At 49.0% G+C, this 17,485-nt stretch overlaps 1 protein-coding gene across 1 annotated transcript in view; it reads left to right on the top strand.

Annotated features, from left to right (window-relative positions):
* The window catches only part of polq (polymerase (DNA directed), theta), an 81,466-nt gene that overhangs the window by 12,342 nt on the left and 51,639 nt on the right, over positions 1-17,485 (top strand). The window contains exons 11-16 of the mRNA XM_037674352.1: positions 402-548; positions 629-841; positions 921-1,063; positions 8,800-8,986; positions 9,147-9,289; positions 9,369-9,562. Coding sequence (XP_037530280.1) covers positions 402-548; positions 629-841; positions 921-1,063; positions 8,800-8,986; positions 9,147-9,289; positions 9,369-9,562 — 1,027 coding nt within the window. The remainder of the gene's footprint in view (positions 1-401; positions 549-628; positions 842-920; positions 1,064-8,799; positions 8,987-9,146; positions 9,290-9,368; positions 9,563-17,485) is intronic.

The raw sequence follows: 17,485 nt of genomic DNA, 5'->3' as shown, positions 1-17,485 counted from the left end.
GCGTATGTTTCTGCAAGCTTTCATAAGCCCGTCGAAGGCCAACGTATTATGGTATAGTCTCCGTGCGCACATCTGTAATTTTTCTCTTGTTTCGCCTATAACTTCTGATCTGCGTAAGATAATTTAAATAAACTTCATACACATTTGTACCAACATTAAACAGCATGTCACATACACATTCCATCAGCCCAGCTCTAAGGTTAAGGTCAGAAATAAAGGTCAAAGGTTATACAATGTCTTTGCTTTTCTAGGCCATTACTATAGATTGTTCCTTTTTCAGTCTAGTAGTTTGTTGACAGGTGTATAGTACGCTGTATGTGGTACTCCTGTTTGCTTTGAGTTGGGTATTGTTTTTGAATAGAACGTGTCTAAAAGCTCTAATTGTGTTGTGTTTATTCCAGATGGTCTGGGTGAAGCTCAGCCTCAGCAGGTGGATCTGAATCAGGAGGGCCTGGTGGATGTTATGGCTCAGCTGAGGCGAACTCCAACAGGTTTAGACCCCACCCTGCTGCGCACTGTGCCTTGGGGGGTGGCCTTTCATCATGCTGGTGAGCACATGCACACTGCAGAATGCAACCTTCTTTTTAATCAAATACAATATGAACATAAGACGAGTTTTACTCTGCAGGGTTGACATTTGATGAGCGTGACGTGTTGGAGGGAGCGTTTCGTCAGGGCCTGGTCCGAGTCCTGGCTGCCACGTCTACCCTTTCCTCAGGGGTTAATCTTCCAGCTCGACGGGTCATCATCCGAACCCCGACATTCAATGGACGCTTGCTGGACCCACTCACTTACAAACAGATGGCAGGACGAGCGGGGAGGAAAGGAGTGGACACAATAGGTATGAAGGAAAGAAAGAGGATTATTCTTTATTTGTTACTTTTGGAGTTTTCAGTGTTTTGTCTCTTCCTGTACTGTAGGTGAAAGTGTGCTGGTGTGTAAACAGGCAGAGCGTCAGAAGGGTATTGGTCTTTTTAATGGGGCTCTTCAGCCAATCAGCAGCTGCCTGGTGAGAAGGGAGGGTGAAGGTGTGACCAGCAGCATGCTCAGAGCCATCCTGGAGGTACGATCAATGTCAAAATTTAAAATTCACACCGTTCAAGTTCAAGGTTCTTTATTGTCATTCACATCACATGTGGTACATGAGGTGGAATGAAACTGTGTACACAGGGTCCCATTCAATCTGCATGTTGTTGTTATTAATGTAGTATGGTAAGGCTAGGTTAGCTTCAGTTAGCTTAGGAGCTCCACTACAGTCAATTTTTAATAACGGGTTCTCACTTTTTCGAGCTACTTGACAGATAGGTGACAGTTACTGTGTTGTAGATGGTCTAATCAGTGACATGAGACGCTAATTTTCTTTGACCCATCAAAATGAATGTGGTCATTTATTAACAGAATCAAAATTTAACATCAAAACATTGTACACTTGATTATACTATCGGCTGTGATTAATAAAACTTGGCACGTTTTACTTAATAAAAACAACAGACATTTCTGAAGATATCTGGATTAATTACTGGCAAAATATAAGTTTGAAGATGGGAAATGAAGGAGTTTAAATGGAGAGAAAATGGATGGATGAGGATGTATGTCTGTAGACCAGAACAACACGCTCCTTTCAATCGCAGTTCGCCCGCGGTACACTGGTAGTGAAGCTGGTGACGACTCTTTACCTTGGCAGAGGATGAATCAGCTGCGGTCAAGAGGTCCCTGGCACGCTACCTTTCAGCGTCTCCTCGGGGCGGCTGCGACTCGGCAGAAGTCGTGAGATAATCCGTTCCACAGAACAAACTTCCTCAGAAGTTATAGGGCATTCGCCGGGTGGACTCACATGAGCTGTGAGTCCGTCAGAGGTTCCACTCAGATGTGGAAGGCTCCATAATCCCAACTAGACTCTGAAGAACTCCCAACTAACTCCAGCACTTCAGAACTTTCTCCAGGCCCTCCTCCGAACTAGAACCTTAACTAGGAAGTGTCGACTTTTAAAGAGTTCTGCTTCTGGCCACTTTTGGGAAGTCCTGATTGGTTGAAAGAACCAACAGGGGTGTGGTTTTAGTGACGTCAGAAGGTCATTACAAGTCAGAAAAACAGCGGAGATGTTTAGGAACAGACAGGGAAATGTTTTGACGAAGAGAGAAAAACGTTGGTTATGTACTGTAACCCAAGATTCTATGAGTATAGGCGTAGCCCTTTAAGGCTGTCGCTGATGGGTTTATCCCGATATGCGCAGCATAAGCACTGAAAAAATTTAGTCCACGCCAATTTAGTGGGCCCCACCCGGTCCGTATAAGTTACGTTAAGAGCGGGAAATCGGCTCCCAAATAGCTTTTTCTTCAGCCATTTAGGAGCCAGTGAGGCCCGACGCTTAAAGGGCTACGCCTATACTCATAGAATCTGGGGTTACAGCACGTAACCAACGTTCTATGTCGTATAGGCTTCGCCCTTTAAGGCTGTCGCTGATGGGTTAAGGGCAAAGCGGATGTGGTCCTCGCCTCACTGGGTCCATTCGAACACAGTAAGAAGCGGAAGCTTGCCCAAAAAACGTCTTGTCACTCAGCTCCCCATGTGCATAACTACGCGTTGCGTAATTATGTGCCATGCACAGACGCATGTTGTATGTGTATAACTATGCGTTCTGACAAAAACATGAACGCGCCGGAAATTTTCAACGGGAAGAGGATGTTGAAAAGAAGGGGGGAACAATGAACCAACTGGTTCATGGCTGAACAGTATAAACAGATCAATAACAATGAACTGATTATTGATCAAATGAACTGATTGGTAACAATAGTCATGAACTGATTAATGACAATAGAACCAAAATCACAGACACAACTTGTGACAGATAACAACATCTCACACTGCAATGCATGCAGACAGATGTGAGCTTAAACAGAGTTCCATGAAAAACAACAATATTCATTCTGTTAGAGCACTAAGGACAGAATGTGTCATGGAACGAGCCGTCACATCACGTAAATAAAGCGAATGAATGAGCAGGGTGTTGACCACGCAGCCGCAGTGCAAATGTCCTGCATTGACATACCATTATGCAGAGCAGTCGAAGATGCGATACCCCTGGTCGAGTGTGCTTTGAGGTTGACAGGAGGCTCTAAATCTGATGCTTGTAGGCTTCAGAAATGGCCTCACACAGCCAGTGTGACAAGTGCTGGGTGGATAACGGGCGACCTGCAAATGCATCTCTATAATGCACAAACAGGTGTTGAGTTTGACGCATTACAGCTGTGCGCGCTATGTAACACGTCAACGCCCGCACCGGACAGAGAAGATGAAAAGATGCTTCTTCTTCTGATCTGTGGGGGGGAGGGAAAAACCCCTCCAACGATATTACTCTTGATTTAAAAGAGCTCGTGATGTTTTTAGGCATAAAAGCTGGGTTTGGTCTTAAATCAGCTGAACTACCGTCAGCCTGAATTCTGAGACATGACGGAGCGACAGAGAGGGCAGATAAATCACTTACCCTCTTAGCGGATGTTAAAGCCAGCAGCAGGGCTGTTTTAAGAGACAAGAATTTAAGTGAAACCTGATCCAGAGGCTCAAATGGAGCTTTGATCAGGGCTCGCAGGACCAGCAATAAATCCCACTGTGGAGCAAGTGGGCGTGAAGCAGGCCTGCGTCTCTGTACGCCTTTTAGAAACCACTTCATCAGCGGGTAATTAAAAGCTGTTCTGTCTCTGAACCCTTCGTGGCAGGAAGAGATGGCTGCAGCATACGTTTTAATCGTGCTGAATGCCAACTTCCTATCCATCAGCTGTTGTAGAAAGGACAACACGCCGCCTAATGGGCATGAGGTGACCTCTACACATTTCTCTGTACACCAGCGCTGAAAAGCCGTCCACTTTGATGTGTACAGAGCTGTGGTAGATGCAGCACGTGAATCCTGGATTGTGCGCACTACCTCCTGTGGCAGACCCATCCTCTCTAAGCGGGACCGCTCAACGGCCAGACCCACAGGTGCTGGCCTATTTCTGGGTAACTCCTGATCGCTCCTCCTGCTTGAAGGAGAGCGTCCTCCCTCCACGGCAGTTTCCACGGGCGACCCGACAACAGACGTTGCAGGACTGGGAACCATGGTGCGTTCACGCGCTCGGGAGCCACCAGGAGAGCTGTCAATCCCTCCTCCTGAACTCGATTCAGGAACCGTAAAATCAGAGGAGGTGGGGGAAACGTGTACAGAAGCGTTTTGGGCCATGGGCTGTGAACAAATGCATCCACCCCCAGCGGTGGATTGTCTCGCGGGCTCAGGGAAAACCATAGTTGACACTGAGCGTTCTCTTGTGTCGCAAACAGGTCCACAGATGCTTTGCCAAACTTCTGCCACTTCTGAACCATCAGGTCTGGATGGAGGGTCCAGTCCGCGTGACGTGGACCACCCCTGGACATCACATCTGCCCCTCTGTTCAGAACACCGGGTATGTAAACTGCTCTGATGGAGAGCAGGTTTTGGTGAGCCCACCACAGTAGCTTTCGCGCAATGTGTAACATCTGGGCTGAACGCACACCCCCTGACGGTTTATGTACGCAGCAGTCAACATGTTGTCTGTGTGAATCAACACATGTTAATTCTGTAGCACGGGAGCAAAGTGTTGAATCACATTCAGCACTGTGCGACACTCCAAAACAATTATGTGGGCTGATGTGTGGTGGGGCCACAGCGCCCCTACTGCTTGAGATAGGCATGTCCCCCCCAGCCTGACAGCGACGCGTCCGTGAAGACTGACACGTGTGACATGGGTCTGCTGACGGGAACTCCCTCTGACAGAACCAGGGTGTTTCCCCAGTGTCGGAGGTCTGCTCTCACGGAGGGAGGGACAGTGATCACACGCAGACGCACAAACCACCTCTGGAGGCGTCTCATGTGTAACAAACCCAGCGGAACCACTGTGTGAGCTGATGACATCATTCCCAACAGCTTCATGACGGAGACAACTGTTGCCACTCTGCCAGGTCTTACATGGCGGAGTTGACTTTTAAAAGTGTCGAATCTCGTTTGTGATAAACGAGCCTTCATGGTGGTTGAATTTAATTCCACTCCCAGATAAACAATTGTCTGGGCCGGGAAAATCTAGCTTTTCTTCCAATTTATGGTGAAGCCCAGATTTAACAGGTGTGATGTCAACACCTGAGCCTGCATCAACGCCTCCTGTCTGGAGTGTGACAGGAGCAGCAGATCATCCAGGTAAAACAAAACTCTCATCCCTGCTCTGTGTAACAGATGCAGGGCTGTCTCCACACACTGAAAACGTACGATGACCGGCAGCCGTTGTACTGATACTTCATCCCCTGAAAGGAGAAAAACGCAGGAATTTTCTGTGTTTTGGGATGATCGGTATGCGTTTCTCTGGATGTTGTACAACAGCTGTCTGGTTGTCAACATGTGAAAAACGGTCTGTCCATGATCACCTTGTTGAAAAAAAAAACCAAACTGACAGATCCAAGATCGGTCTCATCCCTCCGGTCCGTTGGGAACCAGGAAGTAACGTGAGTAAAACCCTGTGTTTTCTCTCCGTTGGGGAACTCTGGAGATTACTTTTATCAGAAACACTTGGACTTCTGCATTTAGGGATGAGATTTGGTCTGATGATGACAGGACCGTTTCTATAACTCCTCCGAACGGAGGGGGTCGGGTTGCAAACTGTAACTTGTAACCATTTGCATAACACCCTGTCCATCCATCTGAACGGCAAGCATGTTTTAGCCACTCTACGTAACGTTCGTGGAGTGAACGTGCGTTTAAGTGATGCGTCACGTTTTGTACGGCTGTCAGCAGTCCGCCCTTCAACCGCCGTCATGCGTCGCGGGAATGTTTTCTGCGTGACCCAAGGCGAGGCTTCCTCGAAAAAAGGCTCTGAACGCGCCCGTGCGCTATGTTCGGACCGCGGACCAATCTTCATGTACAGGTGGGCCGGTGTGCTGAGGCGAAGCGTGTGACAGCTGATGACGCCGTGGGGCTGCGCGTTTGACGTCGCTGTGCAAACGTTGAGAGGCGGAGGGCGTGACTTCATCTACGCCGTGCTGTTGGAGTGAAGGCTGCAAGCCCCGCGGGAGCACACGTTTTCTCTGGAGGGACGTGCGCCGCTCTCGCTGGAGGGAGGCGGGACTCGTCACCGGGTTCGTTCAGCTGCCTCACGCTTATGCTGCCGTGAGCTGCCGAACGTAGAGACGCGGAGAGTGACGGCTGCCCGCGTTTGATTCGGTGAGGCGAGTGTCGCTCTTGTGAGAGCGAGGACCTCCACCTGACCCAGCCTGCGGTCCACATTTATACCGATGTGAGCCGGTGAGCACCGGGCAACTGTGTGTGTGCGCCAACATCAACGCAGCGCCGTTGGATGGAGGCTGTTTCATCCCACGAGTGCGATTTTGACACCGCTTGGGTGAGGATCATACCGCTCGGGATGATAACGAGTTATTTTCGCTTACCATTGTGTCGTGTGATCGACTCGTCATGTCTTGGAGTGACGGTGAGTTTAAAAAAAACTTTATTTAAGGACACCGGCTCGTTATGTGTGGAGGATGTGTGCGCAGCCGCTGTGAGTTCATCCGAGCTTACAGACTGGCTAAAAACAGACATTTTGATCATTGAATGATGATTTATTTCAACTTTCATGTTACTTTTACACACACCCTCTGGAGACCGTCATTTTTAAAACTTCTCCCTCTTGAGCTCTGCGATTTGTTTGCCCAGAGCGCTGTCTTGCAGGCGAACTCTGGGGAAACGCTGAACTGCAGGTTGCCGGAATGAAGAGGGCTGGATTCTGACGGGCGGGGCTGGTGGTGGAACTGAGCGAGAGCCGCGGCCGTGGAAACGTCGATGCTTGCTTGCAACGGTCCCTCCAGCGGGCCGGGGGGCGGGATGAGCCGCATGGCTTGATGAGGTGGCGCACAGCCTCTGGCACCTCCTCCGACTGCTTCAATTCGCCAGCATGGTTTTGAAGCTGCTCTCGAACAGCGCGTCCGCCGTGATGGGCCCTCCATCAGGTCTTTGTACAGTTTCTCCGGCAGCGAGGGAGAGAACGAAACCAGGTGGATCATTGGATCATCGTAATCCACGCTGCAATCCTCGACAGGCAAACCGTAGAAGAGGCACACATGTTGAAGATGACGTCTGCTGCCTTACAGAGGGAGTTCTTTGTCTCCAAGGCAGGTCTGTGGCCTTCAGCCCCTTGGACATGCTATATGCTAGCAGCGCCACGTTGTTGCTAGCTGCGGCTGCCTGAAAGCACATTGATGGGCTCGATTGGAGAGCGTGGTCACCGTCTGGTTCGTGTTTCTCCGGAGGGACGGGATGCTGCTCCGACCTGGACAGCTTCGCTCCGAAGCTTCCGCGAGGCTTGGCTCCAGGGGGGTTACCGAGGGATAGCCCCGCTCGGTGAACCCCTCCACTCTGGTGATGGGTGCGGACTGGGGACTGACTCCCCCAATCTACCAGGAAAAAACCCGTCTGTGGCCTCGCCCGTAGGACGTCCTGTTGGGAGCACGAGGCCATATGGGTCAAGACGGTGAGCCGTAATGGAGTAAACAACCTTCCCGCCGGATCATCCGAACTGGCGGGAAAGGCGTAGGACGTAAAAAAGGGTCCTTTCATGTCAGCCTCCTCCTGGGTTACGCCGGGCAACCCCTGAGGGCGCCGTCGGCCGGGAGCGGTGTGATCGCCGATGCGAAAACGAAGTGGGATGGGGTGAGCATTCACTCAGCCCCCCTCCACCGACACTACGCTCCCCAGGAGGGAATGAGCAGCGGGGGCTGCAGCTGAGCACGCCTGTCCCGGAGGAACCATCCGATTCGCTCCAAGGGTCGGCGATAAGAGGAAAAAATACAAGATGGCGTTGTCCAGCGTGTAGTGACCTGTCACTGGGAAATATTCCTCGGCGCTTACCTTGGAATAGGACTGCTCGTCATCTTCTCCTCAGGGAGGAGAACTCACCGGACGACCGGAGGTCGACTGCCAGGCCAAGCATCCTTAACAAAGGTTGGTCATCTACAAAATTTTCCTTCTTTGTTCTTCTGACAGTGCTATATTAGCTCGCTGAAGAAAAAATGGGAGCCGATTTCCCGCTCTTAACGTAATTTATATGGATCGGGTGGGGCCCACACAGCAGGTGGGCGTGGACTAAATTTTTTCAGTGCTTATGCTGCGCATAACGGGATAAACCCATCAGCGACAGCCTTAAAGGGCGAAGCCTATACGACGTAGAACTAGAGGTGTCAGTTCTCTTGTTCCTGTCTGAGAGGTTTAAAAACAAGACAGTTCGTTTCAATAACTTGTTTGCGACTGTCTCCGACTTTTGACCGACATCACACCTTTCTCATTTCAGACAGAAGATCAAAAATGCATAATTACTTTGTAACATAGACATTTAACTTGATTTCTACTTTGAATGAGGATTAAAAAATCATTAATACTGTTTCACAGTTGATTTAAAATGAGTGGTTCATTTCAACATTTAAAAAATGGTATGAACTAAAAACACTTTTAATTATCAAGACATTGTAAAATAGTAATGATAATATGAAAAAGAGAGTGTTCTTTCAATTGATTCGTTCAGGATACAATTAGAAAGTCTCTGGATGAGCTAATTTGTATTTCTGGATTCAAATCAATGAAATAACAGTTCCTGTCCCATGAAGGTCTTCAGAGGCAGGTTTGACCAGAGGCCGAGTTCACTACATTAAACTATTTCCCCACTGTACTCTCATTTTTTATCATGTTAGGTGATTTTTATTAAAGTATTTAATAAGTAATTTTGTTAGGTTGTCTTTTTTTATCCTCTCCAGATAATTGTTGGTGGCGTTGCCAGCACTCCACAGGATGTGAGGCAGTATGCTTCATGTTCACTTCTAGCTGCAAGCATGAACTGTGACGGCAAGAAAGAGTGTAATGAAGAGACGAACAGAGGAGCCATTGAGGCCTGTGTTGAATGGCTGTTGGAAAATGAATTCATTAGTGTTCAGGACGGACAAGGTGATGCTCAACTAGTCATTACTTTTAACTCCACGTCTGCAAATTGAACAGCTCTGCTACACAGCAACACAACAACAACTGACTTCTAACAGTTTTTATTTGACTTATTTTCACTTTAAGGTTAATTATTGTACATTCTCTGATTATTCTGTGTTTCCAGATGAGAGGTACTGTCCCACCCAACTCGGTGCCGCCACTCTTTCCTCCTCTCTCTCCCCTCAAGAAGCTCTTGGAATTTTTGCAGATCTCCAGCGGGCCATGAAGGGCTTTGTACTTGAAAATGATTTGCACATTCTGTATTTGGTATGCACGCCTTAAATGTACCTTTATTAAAAAAGCATTTAATACATTTTTCAAACAAATCTTGTGTTGTAATTTTCAGATCACCCCACTGTACGCAGAGTGGACCACCATAGACTGGTATCAGTTCTTCTGCTTGTGGGAGCAGCTGCCGTCATCGATGAAGAGAGTGGCGGAGCTGGTCGGTGTCCAGGAGGGCTTCCTAGCTCGATCGGTCAGCGGAAAACTTGTTGTCAAGACAGAGAAGCAGCTCAGACACATGGCTATTCATAAACGGTAAAGCCCACTTCATCACATCACACACATAAAATAACTTTAAGCACATCTTTTGCTAACAACTTCTTATATTCACATTTCTTCTGATCAGTTTAGAACAACATATTTAGCTCAGCTATTTCATGAGACAGAAGCATGGACGATAAAACCAAAGAGAATCAAAAAGTCACTCCTGCACACTGTCTAAGCTTGCAGAAATGTATTGTTTTAATATCCTGATGCATGCTCAATAATCCAGGTAGAAAAATCCAAAAGGAGAAAGAAAAAAATCCAAAAGAAATCCACCATTGGGGAGTGGTGGCGCAGAGGTTAGAGAGGTGGGCCTGTGATCCGAAGATCGCCGGTTCACGCCCCGGCCCCGACAACATCAAAATTGTGGGTGGGGTAGGTGAAACACTCGCACTTCCCCCCACCCTCATTCGCCCCACTCTGGGCCCATGAGCAAGGCCCTTAACCCCCACCATCTGCTCCCTAAACAGGTCTCTCTTGAAAATGAGTTCTCATGGCTTAATGAGACTAACCTGGATAAATAAAGGCTAAATGAAAAAAAAAAATAAAAAATCCAAAAAAGTTCAATCTGGTCCTCTGGACATTCAAAATAATCAAAAAACAAAACAAAGCAAAAAAATATAGAAACGTTTCATCTCTCATCCAAGAGACTTCCTCAGTCTGAGGTGCTGTATTCAGCTCAGTCTCTTAAATAGCACCTTCTCAGAGTGGATCAACCAGTTTGCTGCTGACAACCAGAACCAGCTGCTCACATGGTCAAGAAGGACCATCAGCCTAACAATGGATCATTAGCACGCTGATGGCTGTTTACTATTCACAGGGGGTTGAGTGATACTAGCAGTCACAGCATTGTAAGAGGGGGACAGTTGAACCCAGACGCCTCCACCCCTGTTTAATGATGGACGATTTCTTTTCACAAAGATGGCCTCCTTTACTCCTCTCTCAAACCATGGTTCCTCTCTATCCAGGATGTGCACATCTTCATCCCTGAAAGAGTGACCGCTGGCCTGGAGATGAGTGTAGACCGCAGAATCCTGGCCTGATGATGTTGATCTTCTGTGCTGGGCCATCCTTTTGGCCAGTGGCTGTTTAGTTTCCCCGATGTAAGAATGATCACAGCCGTCCTGACACTGAATAGCATACACAACATTACTCTGTTCTATTTTGTATAAGCTTCGCCCTTTAAGGCTGTCGCTTGGAGGGATTATCCCGCTATGCGTTGCATTGCACTGAAAAAATTTAGTCCACGCCCACCTGCTGTGTGGGCCCCACCCGGTCCGTATAAATTACGTTAAGAGCGGGAAATCGGCTCCCATTTTTTCTTCAGCGAGCTATAGCACTGTCAGAAGAACGAAGAAGGAAAGTTGTGTAGATGACCAACCTTTGTTAAGGATGCTTGGCCCGGCAGTCGACCTCCGGTCGTCCGGTGAGTTCTCCTCCCCGAGGAGAAACTGACGAGCAGTCTTATTTCAAGGTAAGCGCCGAGGAATATTTCTCAGTGACAGGTCACTACACGCTGGACAACGCCATCTTGTAATTTTCCTCTTATCGCCGACCCTCGGAGCGAATCGGATGGTTCCTCCGGGACAGGCGGCGCTCAGCTGCAGCCCCCCGCTGCTCATTCCTTCCTGGAGAGCGTAGTGTCGGTGGAAGGGGGGCTGAGTGAATGCTCACCCCATCCCACCTCGTTTCGCATCGGCGATCACACCGCTCCTGGCCGACGGCGCCCTCAGGGGTTGCCCGGCGTAACCCAGGAGGCGGCTGACATGAAGGGACCCTTTTTTACGTCCCACGCCTTTTTCCGCCAGTTCGGATGATCCGGCGGGAAGGTTGTTTACTGGGTTCCATTCCGGCTCACCGTCTTGATCCATATGGCCTCGTGTTCCAACAGGACGTCCTACGGGCGAGGCCACAGACGGTTCTTTCCTGGTAGATTGGGGGAGCCGGTCTCCACAGTCCGTACCCATCTCCAGAGCAGGGGTTCACTGAGCGGAAAGTCCCTCCGTGCCCCCTGGAGCCGAGCCTGATGGAGGCTTCATTGGAGCAAGATGTCGAGGTGGACCAGCGTCCCGTGCCTCCGTTTAGCATAACCGAGACGGTGACACCGCTCTCCAACTGAGCTCACCAGCATGCATTCCACACGGCCGCAGCGAACAACACGTTACGCTGTTGGCGTACACGCTCAGAGGCGGGAAGTGACGTGCCTCTCTGTCCTTTGGCTCGCTCCGCTCTCGTAGCCGCTGCTTGCTAACGACGCTGCCGGCCCCTGCAGTACGCTCCGTCTACAGGGCAGCTGACGTCATCCTCAACCGGTGCGCCTCTTTTGCTGTGTGCCGCCCCGCATCGCAGCCGGAGAATGAGGTCACTCCACCTTCCTCTCAGGAGAGCTGCAAGAGTTTTTGTTGGAGGTCCTCTTTTCATCAGCGAGAGATCATTTCAAGATGCTCCACGGCTGCACAACGCCTCCCCAGCTCTGCTACGCCCGCTCCTCCCGTCAGACGTCCCCGGCATCCGGAAGTTCTTTTTTTTTTCCCGGATTTCGCCAACAGGGGGCCCTCCAGGACAACAACAGAGCTCAATGGAAGGTAACCAGGTGTCGGGTTGCTGGAGACTGCTTGCTGATGACACGATATGAAATAACATCATTTTATGATGAAGTGTCTTTTAGCCAGGCTGTCAGCATGGTTTATCTGACAAGCGGCTCCATCACACACACTCATCACGAATGAGCCTTTTAAGGTTGTTTTTCATTCACTGCCAGCTGTGCCGATACGCGCTCCCGCGGCATGAAAGCGCGCACGCAGCTCTCAGCGCCCGCCGTTCATGTCGATGTTAACGTGAGACCGCGGTACGAGCTCAACAACGTACCTCGCTCTCGGCAGGAGCGACACACGTTTTTTTCATCGCAGTGGTGTCAAACGCGCGCTCCCGCGGCGTCAGCAGCTTTCACAAGCCTCTTAGTTCTTTGCTCAGGCATCCTCGAATAAGATTTTCTGAACTAATACTGCAGCTCGTGGAATCACTCAAAAGTTCACGTGACTTGCAGCCAAGAATGAACGTGTTTCTGCAGACCGAGCAGTGGTAGCCTAGCTCCACCGATGCCGCGCGCTGCTTCCTGACCGCACCAGTGCCAACACGCGCTCACGCGGCGTCAGCAGCTGCACAAGACTTCACAACGGCTCGTCTCTGGCATCCGCGAAGAAGACCGAGCCAGTGGTAACTTCGCTCCACCGATTGCTCGCTTCTTCTTGACCGCACCAGTGCCAACTCGCGCCCCCGCGGCAATCCTGGCTTAAGGCGTTGCATGAATGAGGACGCGCACACACCACCCTTCAGGGCACGCCGGCTCATACGTGCACCCACTTCCCGAGCGTTTACACGGAGCAACTGCACACAACGTGAGCACAACACAGATGAGCTGCTCCACACAACGTCTTGCATGCTCGGGGACGCGCGTGTTTTTTCTTTCTCACTCAGCGCGCTCCAGCTCACATCAGCATGCATGTGAGTTTTTCACAGCATAAATGCGTGCCCGCCTTATAACTTATAACGGGTGCTTATGAGCGCGCTCCAGACGGATGGGCGAACTGTTTTCATCCGGGGATTCACGCTGCAGTCCAGCTCAAAACCCGGTGTGGAGGAACTCTGTGACTTTTTTTTCTGTCATTTATGAACAGATCTCGTCCCCTCTCGCCGAAGCTCAGGAAATTTTGTTTTAAATGTAATTTCTGGAGTCGCAAAGGAGAGGAAAACGCAAGGTCCCTCTCTCATCACTTCCTGGTCCCAACGAACTGGAAGATGAGATTTATTCTAGATTGTCAATCTCTGAACTGTGAGAAACAACACTCCATTATGCGTCCGAGCCGCCTTAACTCTGCTTTATCTGGACACCTGCTGTTGAGCAGTTGTACAGACAGGTGGCAGCAGTGCAACTCACGTGAATCGGTTGAGTGACATCAGCTGTTTTCCGTCAGCAGACCTATGTCACACATGTCAGTTTTTCACAGAGGCACACACATTTAACAAGCTGTGGGGCCGCTGTAGTTCTCCACACAGCAGCTCATTTAAATGTTTTTGGAGCGTTGCAGGGGCTCCTTGAATGTGACTCAACACTGACCTTAAGCTGCAGAATCATCAGGGTTTTTTGATTCACACAGACAGCAAGTGACTGTTGCGTACATACTGGCAGGAGATGTATGCGTTCAACCCATGTGCCACATTGTGAGACAGATGCTGTGTGGGGCACACCCAATCTGCTCTCCATTGGAGTGGGTACATCTCATGTATTCCGAACAGGGGGCGGATGTGATGTCCAAGATGGTCCTTTGCGGCACGGGGACCTGGGACCTTCCTCCCAGAGCTATGGCTCAGACACGGCAGGAATCCTGCCAGCGCCTGTGGACATGTAGCAACACGAGAGAACGCTCAATGTCAATTATAATTATCGAGGAGCCACGGGACGATCCACCGCTGGGTGGACGTGCCTGCTCACAGCCTGTGGTCGTAATGCTTTTTCACCTTCCTCTTTCCCTCTGATATCACGGTTTTTTGAACCGAGCTTAGGAGGAGGGACTGACAGCTCCTCTGCCCCAAGTGCGTGAACGCATCATGGTTCCCAGGCCTACAACATTTGTTATCAGGACACTCGTGGAACCTGCCGTGGAGGGAGGACGCTCTCCTCCAGGCGGGAGGAACGATCAGGAATTAATCAGAATAGGCCAGCACCTGTGGTTTGGCCGCTGTGCGTATCTTTTTGAGAGGATGGATCTCTCTCAAGATGTAGTGCGTACGATTCAGGATTCACGTGCTGCAACCACCACAGCGCTGTTCACATCAAGTGGTCAGTTTTTCAACACTGCTGTACAGAGAAAGGCGTAGAGGCCACTTCATGTCCACTGTTCGACATGCTGTCCTTTTCTGCAGCAGTCGATAGACAGAAATCTGGTGTCCAGCATGATTATCGTATGCTGCAGCCATGGTTTCTTCTTGTCTCAAAGTTGTCAGAGACAGAACAACCTTTAATCATCCTCTTACGGAGCATTTTGTCTCAGATTGAAATAGCAGCTGTGGGCCTGTTTGTGACACGAGAAACGCTCAGTGTCAATTATGCGTTTCTCTGAGCCCACGAGACGAACCACCGCTGGGGTGGACGCATTGCCCACAGCTCATGGCCCAAAATGCTTCTGTACACGTTTTTTTCTCCACCTCCTCTGATTTTACGGTTCTTGAACCAAGTTCAGGAGGAGGGATTGACAGCTCTTCTGGTGACCCCGAACGTGTGAGCGCACCATGATTCCCAGTCCTGTAACGCCTGCTGTCGGGGTGCCCGTGGAAACTGCCGTGGAAGGAGGACGCTCTCCTCCAGGCAGGAGGAGCAACCAGGAGTTACCCAGAAATAGGCCAGCATCTGTGGGTCTGGCCGTTGAACGGATCCACTTAGAGAGGATGGGTCGCCCACAGGAGGTAGTGCGCACAATTCGATGTACGCATCAAAGTAGGGGTGCACCGATAAATCGGCCGGCCGATCGATCGGCCCCAATTTCCTTAATTTGGGGAGATCGGCGATCGGCCGATCTTTAAATGAGAAGCCGATTTTATCCACCGATCTTATCTGCCTCCGGAAAGGTCTGAAAATCAGCTGCTGTCCCCTTTTGCTCCACTGTGAGAGCTCACACACAGGTCACTCGGAGCAGCCATGTCGTCGGTTTGGAAGTTCTACGCTGTAAAAGAAAATGAGCCAAAGATCGCAATTTGCAATTCGTGTAAAGCCGAAGTAAGTCGTGGTGGAGCCACCACCAAAACCTTTAATACAACAAACCTCGTTCACCATTTAAGAAATCACCACGCCGCCAAGTATGCAATGTTTGAAGAGAGCAACCATGCTAAGGCTAATGCTAAAGCTAGCGCTAACAAAGAGGCAGTCGGTGGGTCGCTGTTAGCTTTTATGAGCAACGAAAAGAGCAAAGCTACCACGAGGAAAGTGATGGAGTTCATGGCATTAGACAACCAGCCATTTTCAGTCGTTGAGGACAAAGGTTTTAGAAGCTTGATGCAGCACGTGTGCCCACGATATAATATGCCGAGTCGGAAATATTTTTCTGATGTTGCATTACCGGAGTTGTTCAGCCAAGTTTCGAGAGACACCCGCAGCCTGCTAAAAGCTAATACAAATACACTCAGCTTTACAACAGACATCTGGACTTCTGATGTAAGTTTAATGTCCATGTTAAGTTTTACTGCACAGTGGATTGACGAACAGTTCGAACGTCATCAAGTGCTCTTAAACTGTAAAGAAATGGCGGGGTCTCACACTGCGGCCAATTTATCAGCAGAGTTTAAGGCGATGCTGAATCACTGGGAAATCGATAATGGAAGAGTTCACGTTGTTTTACTGGATAATGCTCGTAATATGGCCAAAGCGCTGGATGATATCAACCTGAAAAGTTTACCCTGCCTGGCACACACACTGCAACTGGTTGTAAATGAGGGACAGCTGGCGCAGCGCAGCATCACAGACATGGTGGCAACAGGAAGGAGAATTGTTGGACATTTTAAGCATTCATCACTTGCCTATTCCCAACTTTATGACATACAGACACAGTTAGGTCAACCCAGGAAACGATTACAGCAAGACGTTTCAACGAGGTGGAACAGCACAGTCTACATGCTGCAGTCGCTGTTGGAGCAGAGACGTGCTATTGGCGTGTATGCTGCTGAGCATGAGTTACCAGCCACACTCACAGCACACCAGTGGGAGCTACTGGACAATGTGCTCACCATTCTTGCACCTTTTGAGGAACTCACAAAGGAGATTAGCTCATCAACAGCTACAGCAGCAGATGTCATCCCAGCCATCACTGCACTCAAGCGGATTTTGGAGAGGCAAGCGAGCACAGACCGTGGCGTGGGTACAGCCAAAGCTACGTTGCTGGAGGCTGTTGTGAGAAGATTCAGCAACATTGAGCATGAGCCCCTGTACAGCTTGGCCACTGTTCTGGATCCAAGGCAAGTAACTATTAACATTCTATTTTAGCCATAATTACTTTTAGCCTACTACTATATTTCAACAAACATTTAAATTAAATTAAAAATAAAAATTTCTTGATTGAAATGCATTTCTTTATTTACATGCAAGTCATAAAAACTGTTAATGTATACAAAACACAATGATTGACCCATCTTTCTTTGTTTATGCAAAACAAGGTGCAAGAATCGCTACTTCTCAGCAGAGGTGAAAGATGACGTGAAACTGCTCCTTTTGACCAAACTTGCAGAGGGGGAGACCAGATGCACACCTGCTGCAGGAACATCCTCTGAAGTGGGACCTCCTGATATAGATGAACCTGCAGTCAAAAGGCGTAGTCTACTGTTTGCAGCTCACGGCGAAATCTTGAAGGAGAACATTGAACAGGAGCAACAGCTGGCCAGCCCTTCAGCTATGCAGGTACAGAACTACCTATCTGAGGTTCCTGTCGAAAGGAGCCAGGACCCATTGGTCTACTGGAAGATCAATGAAAATCGTTTCCCTCATCTTGCTCTACTTGCCCGAACCTATCTCTCTGCCCCATGCACAAGCGTTGAAAGCGAGCGCCTGTTTAGCTTGGCTAGACATGTAGTAGATGAGAAAAGAAGTCGCCTGTCTGGTGACAAAGCAGAAATGCTTTTGTTCATCAAGAAAAACCTGCCACTAATGAAAGTGACTGGAATAAGTCTGTGAGAACAAACTTACCTGTGCCAGTGTTATTTCTTATTACCCACTGACTTGAAAATGTTACACTTGTTGCATTATCTTTTTAAGTTTTTTTTTTTTTTAAATGTAACAAGTGAAAGAGTTGAAGGAACTGAACATTTTTTTTTAGTTAATTTCATAGTTTTAACAAAAATTGTGTAAACTTCATTTATATTTCAGAATAC

This window comes from Nematolebias whitei, chromosome 3 (genome assembly GCF_014905685.2).
Source record: "Nematolebias whitei isolate Nwh7 chromosome 3, NemWhi1, whole genome shotgun sequence".
NCBI lineage: Eukaryota > Metazoa > Chordata > Actinopteri > Cyprinodontiformes > Rivulidae > Nematolebias > Nematolebias whitei.
This window is presented reverse-complemented; position numbering and strand designations above follow the sequence as displayed.